Source organism: Catharus ustulatus, chromosome 4 (assembly GCF_009819885.2).
Source record: "Catharus ustulatus isolate bCatUst1 chromosome 4, bCatUst1.pri.v2, whole genome shotgun sequence".
In the NCBI taxonomy this organism is placed as follows: Eukaryota; Metazoa; Chordata; class Aves; order Passeriformes; family Turdidae; genus Catharus; species Catharus ustulatus.
The window spans coordinates 26,837,190-26,852,905 of record NC_046224.1 but is presented as its reverse complement, the minus strand read 5'-3'; the positions used below and the strand labels follow the sequence as shown (position 1 = coordinate 26,852,905).

The 15,716-nt window shown below is 40.5% G+C and overlaps 1 protein-coding gene across 3 annotated transcripts in view; it reads left to right on the top strand.

Moving 5' to 3' along the window:
* Positions 1–12,958, top strand: part of BTBD11 (BTB domain containing 11) — a 180,373-nt gene extending 167,415 nt beyond the window's left edge. For all 3 annotated transcript variants that reach the window (XM_033056878.2, XM_033056877.2, XM_033056876.2), the window contains one exon: positions 429–12,958. In XM_033056878.2, coding sequence (XP_032912769.1) covers positions 429–638 — 210 coding nt within the window. In that variant the 3' untranslated portion in view covers positions 639–12,958. The remainder of the gene's footprint in view (positions 1–428) is intronic.
* The last annotated feature ends 2,758 nt before the right edge of the window (positions 12,959–15,716 follow it).

Here is a 15,716-nt window from a genome sequence, read left to right as displayed (position 1 = left end):
AATTGTGCATGTCAGCTTTCTTCAGTCATATGACCCATCCTTGCTAAGGACAGCATTCTTGAAACATGGTCTGTAATGTTTTTCCAAACCTGTAGTTTCAGGGTGTAACTTCTAGCATGAAATCATGGGTCTGGTAAACTCTGTGGTAAAACTCCCATCAATTTCCGAGGGAGCAAAGCTTCAGCCTGTGAAGTTTTTTTCCCCAACAGCCAGGGTCTTTTAACATGGAATTATTATGAGAATCATCAGCATAAAATACTGTTTTATTAACTCCTACCTCTCCACACATTCATATCTGTAAGTAAGCACATTTTAAACTGTCCTAAAGGCTAAGCTTGTGTATTTGTTTGTGTGCAGCTCTTATGCACTGTATTTGTCACCTGAGTTTAATCAGAATGGTTATCTTTCTCTAATTTCACTTCTTGTAGTTCCTCGGCGTCACAGAACTATCTGCCTATTGTGAAGGCTACTTTCTAAAAAATATGATGGTCCTCATTGAAAACGAAGCTTTCAAACAGTTGTTGTATGACAAGAATGGAGAAACATCTGGTCAGAATGTACTAGAGGACTTACAGAGGACGTTGGCCACAAGAATTCAGTCAATTCATTTGTCTTCTTCAAAGGGCTCCGTTGTATAAAGCTGAGGAAGATGGTAACCCTCTAATCAAAGACCCTGCAAATTAAGTCTGCTGTTGCAGTTGCTCAAACCTGTTGCAACTGCTTAAATGACTACCACAAAAAAGAAAATGTAAAAAATTCTACATCGCATCCAAATAGTTCTGTTTCGGCCAAAGGTGCTGCTCTGGGGCTGTGTCCCCACCTGGATGAGAGAATACAGAAACCAAGTTCCTCTCTGGTTTTGAGCAAGCTGGGTACCGGAGTATCTGGTGAATTGCCCTTATACTCACATTCTGAACACGAGCCTGTTCTTGGAGCTTGATGCCAACAAAAGCCAGAACTCACATCAGTGAACAGCAGAAGTCCCTGCCTGAAGGGTAGTGCTGGGGAACACCTGAATTGACCAATTAATCATTTAAGTCAGATTTGTTCCAGTGTTACACAGTTAAGAACTATATATATCCCAGAATTCATTATCTCGTGCATTTAAGAAATGTAAGAACTGTTACTGCTGTCCAGCAAAGATCAGCTGTATTAGAGAGTGGGTAAAACTGTTATAGTTGAGGAAATATAATGGCAGATTTTTAGGGGTGGGAACTTTTTAAACTGTTCATAAAAAATAATGGGGTGGCCTTGTAGTTTAAAACCTATTTCTTAAGCTTAAAATTTCATTTTCAACAGAGCTGTGTTTGAGAATCTATGTAACATGTTTTGGTTTTTTAAATGGTAAAATGTACATTGTGTAAACATACGTATGATCAAGTTTTGCTTGTATTCTTTCCTAGGGTGGTATAATCTTGCCTAAGAGGCTATGGTTACACCAAAGAGGCACATTACCCAGACTGTCTCTAATACAGTAGTTGGGGGGACAGGAGAACTGCATGCTACTTGTGATTTGGGGTTGAAATCAATGACAAACTCAACAAACATGCGTTTGCATGGTAACTGTACCTGTGAAATGTTACGTTCGTGCTTTGTTTTGCCAAGACAAATTCAATGTTACTTCTTGTCAAACTTCATTTGTGAAATTAGCATATTTTTTAATCTGGTGCAATTGGCTGCAATATGATACCCCTGGAGCTCCTTCTCGAGATGCTGATTTCTGTTTGTTGCAGTGAAGAGATAATAACAGATCTTTAGTGATGTGTGGATATTTTGCTACTGGCCAGAGATTGTGTCTGAGTTAGACTTTTTAAAATTATAATTAAATATGTACAATAGAATAATTTCTCACTGTATCCTGAGAATGTGTAGGTAATCTAAAATGCAGGGCTTGGGTGGGGTGAGGGGTGTGATTTAAATGTCAAAGCTGTGTTTATTTTGCAGCATATTGTTAGCAAGACAAATCTGCTGTATGCCACAACATTCGAATGCCCTCTCTCTGAAAACCACAGTAAGAAGTAGGCAAAGATGTTGCCTTCTCCGTGGCAAAGTGACATTCATACATTTGTTTTCTAGTGTGCCATTCTGAGAAATTTACTTGTTTGCATGTTAACCTCTTCCTTTTGCTGAAGCATCAGGTGCCCTTCCATGTTCCAGCTTTTGATGTGCTCAGAGAAAGTTTTGGTTTTAGCTATCAACACAGTAGGAAGCTATTTTATGACTCTGAGGTATAAATCCTCCTTTGTGCTTGGTCTTCTAAAGCCTCTGCCGTTTCTGCAACAAATGAAAAAATGTCTGAACTGCCACTAATGTTGCAGAGAAACAGCATGTCGGTCAATTAGATCTTGTTTTCTGCACAGTAGACCTTCACACAAGATGTTGTCTGGAACTTTTAAGTAGTAGCCACTCTGTGTGAATATTGTGGTCATAGAGAAGCAAGACCATAGTTAATACAGCAGCAACACACAGGAGTGCTTGTTGTTGCTTGGTGTGCCTTCTCATCCATGGAAACCCATCCTTCTATGACAAAAATAACTAGCTAAGAGCAGGCCTCACCCTGCAGCCCCATGGTTTAAAATAGCCAAGTTTTTCAAACAATAATCATTACATATTAAATGGGAGGGAAGCTCTGGTAACTCCATGCTAGTCCTTCTTCTGAGTTGAGAGTATCTGTGGTAAAATTCACTAGGTTTCTTTCAGCAATAAAGGCCTTAGTAGGTCCTTTGGTGGCTGTACATGGTGCTCACTGTGTTTGGGCACCCTGAGCTGTTACAGGAAGGGACTGCAGCTAAGGATTTATACAGGAATAACTTTTGCCTTTGGAAATGCTAGTAATCCAAACATCACAGATGTATAGCTGAGCTGAAGGAAACCTTAAGAAAAAAGTTATAATTTTCAATTCTTTTTTGAGCAGTGGTCCCCAGGACTTACACCATCAGAAGAGCCAGTCTGTGTAAACCTGGCATTCATTTCTCCTGGAAGCAGCCAGCAAACCTTTGTGGATCTGCAAACCAGAGTTTGGAAATGGTGATTTTCAGTCTGCATCTCCTGAGGTGAGGCTGGGTGAGATCCAGCTAAACCATGCCAGACAACGTGCAGCTTACAGGCTCTTCAAAAATCCAGTCACGAGATCCATGATCTTCACCACTCTCATAATCAGAACATTTTCCTAAGAGAGTTCAGAATTTCTTAATTGCAAATCAAGCCACTTTTCCTTCAAGTTCTGACTGACAGGAAAAACAGATGATCTTACAAATCTTTTTAGAAAGTTATTCTGTGTATGAAAGGAATTATCCTCCTTGCATCACTAGTATAGTCTTTCCTAGTACCTTTTTTAGTGTTTTCTAGGTCTCTGATTTTTGCTGTCATTTCCCTCATGGCTTCCCGTTTTTCCCAAATTTCCATACTTCAGCAGGAGTTTTATACATTAACAAGCAAAGCAGAGAAACTGTTGTTGTGGTTTATGTAAAGCATATCAGAAAATACATCCCCAGTTATTTTCTACAAGAACATCCCGTGGCTGACTTTGATCTAGTCTGTCTTATAATTTCTGAGGAATTCACTGCTGTCTTCCCAGGAGTTCCATCTTTATTTGTGCATTTGTTTACTACACCTTTCAAAGAATAACACTTTCAATTTCTCTTTATTAAATTTGTTCTGCTCTAATCAGAGCAATTTCCCCACTTCATCAAGATCAGTTGAAATTCTGATCATGTCTTCTAGCCTGTTTCATAATCTCCAACCTTTATTATATGTGGCTTCATGCATGGATTCTTCATTCCATTAATCTCGGGCTGGGGGGAAGGGCTCTTGTCAATTTAATCTAAAAAGTAATGTGAGTTTCAGTGGGTGCCCATGAATACCATCCCTATCAGATAAGGCTCTTTCCAACAGAGCATTTTATTAGCATTTTTTTGAGACATGGTGTTATCATCTTAGAAAATAAAAAGCTTTCTCTTCCTTTAGTCTTTGTATGGGTTGCAATAATTTACAAATTTTGAGGCCAGATGTTGCCTCCAGTCCTGGTAAAATGGAAAAAATACAGCATCCTTAGAAAAACATAGGATTTTCTTTTTTAATCATAATTTTCCAGTCTGTAATGAGTAAAGGTGGCTTTCCATCTGTCATTTTTATACTAATTCATTGCTGTAATATTTGAGGACTTACAGACATCCTGTCCCTGCCTCATGGCAGATCTTTCCTTATATCCCTACACGGTCCTCCCTTGGTTTCCAGAATTTCTTCACATTCCCACTTTGCCTCACGTGCTACCAGTTTCCACACTTCCCAGCTTTTTTACTGTAGAGCCCTGCTGGATTCCTTCCCAAGCCAGAAGTGGTATCTGTGTTGTCCTGAATAGTTGACTTTCCAATAATTGGCTCAAGAGCTGGGAAAAGGATGAGTAATGTAAGATGGCAAAGGTTTGGACATCACAGAGGAATGCTGGCATTCTTTTAGTGACAAATTTCACCACTGTCTACTTATTTCTCCGATTTTCCCCTGATCTTTTCCTTAGGCCTGCTGTCCTCTAAACACAGCTGGTGGCCAGATGCTCTCTGTTCTGGAACAGGGCCAGCTTTCTAATAGCTAAGACTATTTTTTCCCCAGCTAAAACTTCTGCCTGCTTGGTTTCAGCTCCGGAGTAGATTTGTGCAAAGACAGAGGAAACATCTTTAAAAAGGTGTGAAGGTTTAGTAGCCAGGCTCCCATTGGCACTAATGAGAGCTGCTTGCTGAATCCTCCACATGCTGCTTTGGACACTGAGCCTTTTTCCACTGAATATCCACTGGCTTCCTTCCAAGCGTTGCACAAGTCCTGGATGAGCTTGTAGGGTGTGATGTGCTGGGGACTTGCATAAATTCTAGTTTTGTTTCAGAGCACAGCAACACGTGCTGCTCTTTAAAGGTTAAAAAGAAAAAGGGAAGTGGTTGGTTTGCACTGAAATAAACTGCTCTGAAGTGGTGTAGTCATGAAAAAAAAGAGCATCTTTTCTTCCCTGCTGTACCTGTGTAAAATCAGAGGCGAGTTCTGTTATGGCTGGAATGCCACCTGGTCTGTGGGGACTCAGGCATGCAGGACCCTGTTTAAGTGGAGTTTTTTTAAGTTAACACCTTCACATACTCAGGGTGAGGATTAGGCCATCCTACAAAAAGCAGCCATTCCTAATGATTCTATCTGTGGGTGAAATCCTGGGAGAAGCTGGGGACCTACAGAACTAGTTGAAGTGAGTTGCACATATTCAGGTCCCTCAGGAGCTGGCTCTGTCTTAAAAATACTGCTGAAAGATGACACCCTGAAACCTGCATTCACTGCATTCACTGAAGTTGTCTTGAAGCCACTAGTTTGGAGTTTTGTTGGTTTTTTGGTTTCTGGGAGGTTTTTGGTTTGTTTTGTTTGTTTGATTGGTTGGTTTTTGGGGTTTTTTTTGGTGAATGAGATTACCTAAAGCCAATGTCTTTAGTTTGTTTGCCAAAGTGTCTTTCATGTGAGGCTCTGCAAGTGCTTTACAGAAATGAAGAGCCTGATGTTGCTTTCATCCTTTGGGACAAAGATGTTGAGATTTGTAAGAATTTAAAAAGCTGCCTAGGATTTGTCCTAACTTTTAATAAACTACTTTGCAGGAAGTTAGCCTTGAAATAGCCCTAAGATAATATCTGAAACCCCATTGATGAGAACATTATTAATTTTAGATGTCAACCTATAAGCAAACAAACCTGCAGCACTTCCATACATTTATAGCAAAACTATTATTTTTTAACTTGGTATTTATTTTGAGGTAAGGCCTGTTACCTTCAGTGGGTGAAAACTGAGGCTGGCCTCTCTGACCAGATTATCACATTTCACAATTGCACCTGACCTGCTATATGTAACTGGCCCTCAAGTGCAAAAAACAGCAAAGCCAAGTCTTTAGCTGTGGCTCAATGCTTCATGACTTTACTGCTGGGAATATTATGCATGTGGTGCCCAAAGCAAAAGGAAAATCTGGAAACCTGCAGAAAGGCTAATGGGAATTTTTCAGCTGCCTTCAGCGAGCCTTTGAGCTGCGGAAGCAAACCCAGTGTGGGTAGGAGGAGGGCATTCAGTTTCTTTCTGTTGCCCTTAAGCTGTCATTCCTTCAGCTCTGTCCAAGGCTTCTTGCATGGAACAGCCATGAATGGCCTAAAATGTGTTTATGTTGGATGCTGCACAGGACTTAAAATGTGGTATCTCACCACCTCAAAGTCAAGAGTCTCATTAGATGATGGGTTTTGTGCTTTGCTTGGACTGCTTGTCACTAAAACACCCAGGAAACATGGCAGCAATTTATAAGAGAAGTTGGTTAAATTCTACAAACACCTTGTGCTTTGCATGTTTATTTTGCTAAATCTGCCCTCTTGATTATACCAGAACAGCAACTTTGTTGTTTCTTTTCCTTTGGAGAGGCATTTTTTCACCTTTCTTTGGGCTGACAGGTTTGTTCTTTCATCCTGTAGAGGTGGTGACACCGTGTGAATGGGCGTGCTTAGCTTAGGCACAGGTTTCTGTCCGTGCTGGATGGCACACTAAATGAGGAGGTCTTAGTAAGGGAAGAGGATTAGGTACAAGAATTTGAATTTATAACCTCAGATCTTCGCCTCTGATTCCTGAGGTATACTGTTCACTCTTGCCTAATTTGTTTCCAAACTCAGAATTTCTGTGAAATCAATGGGAAGGGGAGAGCAGGAAGAGGGGGAGTGGCCCCATCTCCCACCACTTGCTTGGCATTCCCAACCAGCCCGGTTGGCTCCAGTCTCTTCAGTGTTCACACAGAGGGTTTGTTTGGTCCCATGCTCAGATATGGCCATGGAGTTGAAAAAATTGGTGGCATTTTCTTGTCCTTAGAAATATCTGCACTGCTGCTGCTGCTGGTTAACTTTGGTCTTTCCACTCCCCATCACCTCTGCTGTATTATCATTAAAACTTCCATTATTCAGCTTTGCCCAGCACAGTGAGAGGCAATCTTGTTTCTTACTGCTTTTCTAAAGCAAACAAAGACAGGGGAAAAGCCTCACCAAAATACCCAATCGAAAATCATTTATGGTTTACAATAAGCCACAAAAGAAAAGGGAGATGCTCAGAAACCAAAAAGAGACTGCCACTTTTGGAAAATCCAGTGTGTTAGGAGGTCATTTTAATTAATTAAGGTCAAAACCTTATTCTGGCAGGGACAGATTAACATGTTTCAAAACATCTGGACTTGTTATAGGTTCAATAGAGTCCAGCCTTACCCTTTCCCCTTCCCAGCAGTGGATAAATTGAATATCCTGTAGCTTACTGCGTGAGAGGCTTTCAGATGAGCCTTTCCAAAGTCAGGTTCTCTCTGTTCTGCATAGCTTTTGAAGAGCTCCCAGCACATCTGCAGGCTGGGAGCCAGCCTCATGTGCCCCAGTGCTGGTTGTGCCTTACTGGGGCAGAAAGCAGGAAGGAGCACAGGAAGCCTGTGGAGCCTCATCAGAGTGAAAACTACTTCCTCAGCATCCAAGCAGTCTCTTGGTCAAATACCCTGCTTTAACCCAGTCAGTTCAATACCTTGGGAACTGATTTTTGCCTTGCAGTTACTAAGCCAATGACTAATTGTGCAATTTGGGATGCAGTAAAATGTGCAGTCTTACTTCAGTTGTGAATTGTTTTTATCCATTGAATACATGGACTATGGGAATGTATCTCAGAGCTTTTTCTCCTCATATTCCTGGCTAAATTCCAATTAGTACTAGAAAAACTTGACCTATTTAAGTCCCACCAGTGCATTTTGACCAGTAGGTTGCTTCCTGTCCCTGTTTCTCTGGAGACTTGCAGCTGTTGTGCAGCCATATGTGCTGTGCCAGTGGGGAACAGAGGTGCCTGAGCATTATGCAGACACCAAATAAGTAAATCCCACTCTGTGCAGTGCAGGACATTCCTCCTATACTGATCTCTTTGGCATTATGGGGAAGGTTGAATAATGGACCTCTGCCCCAAGTTAGGATCAATGCTCTTCTTCCCCATTCTCTCTTGGCTCTGCCATCTACCACAGAGAGGGGGGAAAAGAAAAACCCACAGGAAATACCACATTCTCTCAACCCACACTCCCCACCCCCAGTAGCAGGTGGGCTGCTGGTGTCCTTCAGTCCCACTCCTCTGAAAGCTTCTTGTAATGTGATTTGTACATTAGTTATCCCCAGAACAGACTTTTCATTAAAGTCTGGAAAATGTCTTAAGTCATTCGCGGCAGAAGTGAGATTGTAAAGTATTGAATTCCAATCATCCATGCTGAGATGTTTCTTTGTGGTTTTTGATGTTGTGTTGGTTGGCTGGTTTTAGGGGGTTTTTTTGGTTTGGTTTTTTTTTTGTTTGTTTGTTTTGTCTTGGTTTGGTTATTTTTTAATTGGGAAGAAAAGATGAAGCATGTGCAATGCTTTGGATTTTGTGTCTGTAGTTATAATTGTGTGTATGTTCAAGAGAGAGAGATGGACAGTAAATAGATCTCCGGGATATGTTATGAGGCGTGAAATCATGTTTGTAATGAGATTTCTTGTTAATGGCAGTCAGCCTTCCTTGACGCTAAGCATTAATGCAATATCCATTAGTGCAGCTAAACCTCCCTCTGCTCCACTTTCCCAAATGGGTTTCACTTTGTACCTAGTTTAGCATTTATAAATATTTGATATAGGGTTCAAGAAGTAATTTACATGTTAAAAATATATGAATGTTCTATGAAAAAATACAAGTTAAGATTTTACTATAACATCACTCACAAACCAAAACATGAAAGCGTGATGAAATTTGCTCCATTAAAATGGCTGGAAGACTTTTCATTGATTTCTCTAGTCTGTGGATTAGGTCTGTTTTCCATCTCTCTTTCCTACTGTGTCACCTTTGAAGTTTTTGCAGGCCAAATACATATCTGTAATTAGAAAGCACAGTCTTTAAATGGTGAATGATCCACTTCTGAAGGGCTAGGTTTGTGTCTTTATCACTGAAAGCAACACCTAAAATTCCTGTGTGAGCATCCTGAGAGGACAGAAGAGCTAGCAGCTCTTTGCTTCCTTTCTCTCTCTTCACATCCACTCCCAACTGTCCCTGAGATATTTTGGAACTGAAAGTAGGAAAGAAAAGTGAAAACAAGAGGAAAGGATGTGCCAGAAATAAGATATGCAGAACCATTGCACTTATCTTGATTTTTTGCAGATTTTAGGCAGATTGCTAATTTGTGTAATACAAACCCAGGAATGGTTACGATTGTTTTGCATTTGTTATGGTTGTTATGAATTTGGGTTTGGGTTTTTTTTCTAGCAAAGTGGTTTTGTTTGCCGCCATCTTTTGTTGGGGTTTTATGTGAAGGTTTCATTTCACTTTTTATTGAGAAGGAAATGAAAGATCACATAACCCAACAGCCATCATTAACAAACACAGAGATCCTGTCCTGCATCCCACAGATGTGGCTTAAATACTGGTTTGTGGCTTCACAGGCATGTTTGAGGTCATCTGTAATCAACAACACAGGTGAAACTTTCTTCCCCTTTGCTTACCCGTTTGTGGTGGATAAAAACAAAATAACAGAGTCAGAGAAAGGACAATAGGATGGCAGATGTTTTTCAATGGGAAAGATTATAGCTAAGAAATACAAATATTTCTGGAACCAAATATTTTTTTTCAAAAGGACAGATACACATCTGTAGCTCATTCAAAGATGTCATTCTCTTGGGTGTGTTAGATGCTTTTGAAAATTGCCTGTTTTTGCTGTTAATGATCCAGCACAAGCCTTTCCACTGGAGAGACTAACTGAGGGCTCTCAGAACCAAGGTAGAAGGGAATGTATGAAAAATAAGGAGCTCAGCCATAATTTGAGGTGGCAGCTTTGTTTGCTTTTGTCCACTGTGTCCACAACTTGATAATTAATTTAAAGGGTGTGTTTCTATTTAATTTCTTTTGAATCATTTTTTAAATTGCTGCAGCACTCTCACAGCATCTTCTCCAAGTGCACCTTAGGTCATCTTAAACCCCATTTAATGTCTGTCTGATACTGATCCTTTTAAAATCTGCAATGAGATTACAAGTCATTTGTCATTGCTGGATGACAAATGAATCATAACATCCTTTTAAAAAATCGTATTTTGTTAAGGCTGTAAAAGGCACTGCAACATGTGAAACCAGCAAGTTGATTTTTATTATTGCATTACTCTGAAAAAGAAAAAAACAAACAAATGAGATCTTTGTTTCAAGTGTGAAATGCTCCCTGTAGCTTGAGAGGACACGTGCAAAGCCTGTGCTGTGAATGCCTTGATATAATCAGGTTACAAAATGGAAGAAAATGGTATTTCAGAAAGATTTTTGAGGAACATAACTCCAGAACATGCACTTGCTGAAGACTGCTGTCTTGCTCTGTCTCTCTCCTGAAGTAAGTGGGAATTTTTAATGGGAGTTACTGCAAGGCTGTATGTTTTTTTAATGCAGTAGCAGATGTAATTTCCCATCCAGTCATCTGCACAGTTGTGGTTGGTACACCATAAAGGCTGAAGGCCAAATCCTGCTGTCATTGCACGCAGCCCCTCTGCTTGAGCAGGGATCATAAATATGTACTTACATTACTTGAGGTTTTTGCTGAAGAAAAATGGGAGAGTGCAGGCCTTCCTTCTGCTCCTTGATCACAGGCTTTGCGTTCCCAATGACTTTTATTAGAAGCATCATATATTTACATGCTGCAGAATGAGGCCTGCATGGGATGGGAAAGATTTTTATGAATTTAGACTTGCCTAAGGAAACAACCGTTCTAATTTTAGACAAGTTGCATTCCATATCCATCTGTTTAGTGCATCAGTTGGATGTTTACTGTTTAGTAAATTGCATTTGGGCTTTCTTTTTTTTAATTTCTTTTGAGGGCATCACCTGTCATCAGCCAGTGTAAAATAGCACCAAGGACTTCCAGACATACCCATAGAGCCAAACTGTGCCAGCTTCCTACACCACAGTTCCATCAAACATGAGGAAAGCTGGACCTGGGCACATGAAGTGCAATCCCCCTGACATCCAGTTACATGTCCTGCCTCATTTCATAGAGATGGATGACATCCTGGAAAAGAAAAAAAACCAAAAAAACAAAAAAACCCAACAACACATGGTACCACTTCATCCGAGGTAAAAATGTATTGAAATCAAGGAAATTATATTAGACATGGCTGTAGTCTATCAAATTCAGCCCTGTGTTTAGGCAGAACTCCAAGGGAAAGTAACAGGAGTTTCCATTGTGGAGTTTGCAAGAGGAAGCCTACATAATGAACTTGACAAAATGTCAACTTTGTGTAAACTTTCCTGGTTGGTCTGTATGAAGTTTTTTTAAGAAATCTTCATTGGAATCCACCATAGAATAATAAACTTGCACCTTGATAGAATAGCTTTATTTGTATATACTCTATGTAAATTTTAAATCAGAAGATACATGTCATTCCTTGTACATATCTGACTAGAATGGTGGCAGTGCTGTGCACTGCTGTTTAGGGGATCCAGCTTCTCAGTCCTGGATTTCCAGCTGTAAAGGCTGCTTGGGACCAGCTAAAACATTCGATGGATAAATGCTCACCACTCACTGCTTAGAATTGCAAGAGCAGGATTTGGAACAGATGTTGGCTATGGAGAAGATTGCTTGCCTCTACTCCTGGCTAAAGGACAAGTGCCTCCTTTGCTGTCATCTCCAACAGAAGTGATTTATGGTCAGAGTGTGGGAATCTTCAGAGCCCTGTTTGGTCTTTCAAAGGGGTCTGAGATTCAGGTGTCAGATGGGAAGGTCCGTGAAGAAGCAGTGTGTACATACATCTACCTACCTGTCTGTCTGTTATCTAATATCCCACTGTTTCTGTATTGAATGGTCTCAGTAACCTGTAAACAAGTGATTGCTCCTGTTGTGCTTCTGCTTTGAAATCCTTTGCATGCACTCTGGCATATAATTCTTTAAGAAAAGAAATTATACATATTATATATACATATATATATTGTAGCTTGCAAAATATTCATGTTGAAGAGCCATGTTTTGTGCAAATTGTACATTTATGTTGTGAGCAATATTGCAATACGAACTTTTATTAGTTGTCAATAGTAGATTTATCACATTCTTTTTGAGCGTATGTACGTATCCCGAGCTTTCAAACTCAGGCATTAGATCAGCTACTGAAGGAGACTTTTTCTGTGCAGTAGAAATAGCACAGGCTTTCAGTAAATAGACAGGTGTGCAAGTCCCGTTCTGTTTAATGCAAGTTGTGAGGCTGATTCTTCATGCAGGTTGTCAGGCAAATACTCTCTTTTCAGTGCTGGAATTCGTGTTTGGTATGAGGACCCTGTTGCACTCATCTAGAACAGAACTCAAACCCCAACGTTGCGAAACAAAGTGCTTGACTCCTACTGCCCTCTGTCTCCGCAGGTGCTCCAATATAAACACAAGGAGGACTTAAGGAACTCCAGGTTCCCTGCCGGATAGCCAATGATATATTTTCAAATGTTCATGCTACATAGTTTTCAATGTAGGGGCTAGATAAAAGTGTAATACAGTACAGCTTTAGAAAAGCTACAGTGTTTGGAGCTTGACCTTGAAACTTTTACCTGATTCCTGAACATCATCGGTGGCTTTGTTTGCTCAATGTTTACCTCTGAGAAATGCTGTATGCTATTGATTTAAATGTTTAATATATTGACTGCCTTTTTTTGTATATTTGTTATCATAAAGGTTTGGTTTAAATGCTAACAATTGTGGTCTATTTTCAGACTTGAAATACTTACAGTTCTGTATTTGGAAGGCAAAGTTATTAATGAATATAGCAATTTGGTATTTTATTCCTGTTTTATACAGCTGCCCCCATAGGTTATTATCAGATAGCAATGAATATTGCTGAACAGCAGGTGGAACTCCTTTGAGTGTGTTTATGAGCCATCTCTGTTCAATAAAAATTCCATTGTTTTCTAGCCTAGGAAATGGCTGCTGTGAGTGTTTTTGTTGTTTCTTCTCCCCTTAAGGTGTTTCTTGATGTATTTCAGACAGCAGCAGGACTGGGCTTCTCCCAAGAACCATCTCCCAGAAACCACATGTGTTCAGGATTTTACATCTGGAAGTCCTGGTGCTGTTTTCCCACACACACTACTGTCAGCATGCTTGCTGTGCACATGAAGAAGTGATAGAGAGTTGGTTCCCAAAAACCTTTCTCCAAGTGCTGGTCTGCCATAAAATGGGCACATAAGACCTGGGAATGGAGCTCCATAGTGCTTAAAATTAAGCATCTGCAAGTGTGTCATAGCCAGAGAGTTTTGGATGCAGGAAGATCCAAAAGGTTGGAAACTTGCTCCATTATATAGCATTACTGCAAGTGTGTTGGAAATAAGTTGGAAATGGGTATCTCAAAGGGAAATCAGGTATAAACAGAGGGACTTGATTAACCTTGTCATGAGTGTGAAAATCGGGTTTTAAAAATATTTTTAGCATTATTTTCTTACTTTTTTACTCCTTACATTAATTTGCGGTGTATTCTGTCTTGTATGTTTTAGTGGATTTGGAGCCAAGTTCTTTCTTTGTAATTAGAATCTTTCTCCAGATTATTAAGGAACAGTCGGTTCAAGAGGCAAAAGAGGGTGACATCCTTTCATGTCTTGTACATAAACTGTGGGAGTGAGACACCACTCACACCAGGCTGGGTGACTGCCCAGAACAGTGGTGGCTCTCTCAAGTGCCTTTAGGTTTTGCAAATACAGCTGTCCAGGACCAGACTTTGGAAAGCAGCTCATAGGGAACCTTGCAGTTGTCCAAATTCTGCAGGAGATGTAGCCCCCACTTGCCTGCCTCCCCAGTATCTGGAAGAAAACAAAGCAAGCCTTCACATGTAGCAAACTGGAATGATTTGTCTTCCTTTCCCAGCTGTGGATACTGAAACAATATAAAACCGTTCTTTCTGGGCATTTGAGTTAACACTTCACTGAGAAAAATAGTGAAGTTCAGCCAGAAATGTTCACATCATTCTCCTGGGTTCTCTGTAAACTTATCCATGTTTTTTCTACATTCCGTTAACATTTGTGCTCTTGAGGTTTTCTGTAGAGACTGAAGGCTGTGGCACATGTTCACTGAGCTAATTAAGGTTTAGGACAGTCTTGCCCACTGCAGTGTTTTCTCTTCCACAGGGTAGAAATAGACAGTGATGTCTAAACCCACTCTGCTACAAAGCAGAACTCACCTAGAGGAGCCCAGGTTTTGTCCTGAGGCTAAAGTACTGTTAGAAGTGCTTGATGTAGATCTGTTGATGGAATCAGCAGCAGAAGCATGTGTATAACATAAAGGTCATTGTGTTTCTCAGTTTGACTACGTAGAAGTAACATTTAAACCGCTCAGAAATATTTTTTTTCTAAATCTGCATTATCATTTAAACAGATACATTTCTAGTTATGCCATGGTATGAGCTAATTTTTTCTATGTTGACAGAGCCTTATATTTTAATGAATATTTCTTCAGTTGCTTTTATTTTGTCCATGGAAAACATTCCAGAGTAAGCATGTGGGCTGGTTGTCACTAAGCTTTGCTAAGAATATGTAAAACTGCAAAGCAGAGGATGTCTGAGAACCTGTGCTCACATCCTTACAGGCTGGGAAGCCACCATTCCCAGCACAACCCTGCAGCCTGGCTACCTTCCTAGGAGCTTGTTAGTCCCTCGGCTCTGCAAGCCAGTGGCTTGTGTAAGAAGCACTGAGCAACGCACTTAGACACGGAGGAAATCAAGATGTGACACCTCTGAGACAAACACTGGCCCTGATGTCCCATTGTGCCCATGATGGTGGAGAGGTGCAAGTCCTGGGGCATTTTGAGGTGTCCAGCTGACAGCGATCGTTGCAGGGATGATGGGATTCTCATTCCCCAACTCTCCAGCACACATTTTGGGGAAGCAGCTGCTCCATAAACTCACATCTCTGATAATGCAGTTCCTGTGTCCCAGTGAGGTTTTAGTGTCTTTCACACATATCTGGTTCATACTGAGATCACACTTATTAGATGAAGCTAAAAGATCTCATTTATTCCATAAAGTTAAACAAAGACTACCAAAAGCAATAAGTAAGATCTGTAAGAATAAGCCTTAGCACAAAGATGTTTTATCTTTCAAAGTGAGGAGGTTTGTGCTCTCCCAGAGAACTCCTTAAGGGGATCCTGGATGAAAGAAAACCAAAGCAGCCTTGTTTTAACTACCTGGAAATTTAACTTTCTGCCTAGCTATCAGTTCAAGAGTTCTTCCCCCGGGCTATGCAGCAGTGTGCAAACAGGGCATGTCATCTCCCTTGACGGGATGCTGCCCTACTGAGAGCTGATAGTTCTTTGGTTTCCTGCCACTATTTGTGCCCTGTGTTTCACAGAAACACACAGGGAATGCGAACAGAAAATCAAAAGGTAACCTTGAGGACTTAGATGGCTGGCACTGGTGTTTCAAAGTCACTGTTAAGAACTCCTTTTCCTAAGTTAGAGGATTTCTTGATTATGTAACTGCTTTTAGCTGTTTACATCCCCAGGACTGCAACACTGGTATTTTGCAGATCATTTGATGAAAGAGAAAAAATTAATCTGAGATGCCAGTGTATTGATCGCTTTCCCTTTTCTTAATCTGAAGAGGTCAGCTTAACCACAGCTGTAAACCTACAGCATACTTCTGAAACACAAAATCCCTTTTGTTTTCTTGCCTACAGCCTGTAGGATTTGCACAATG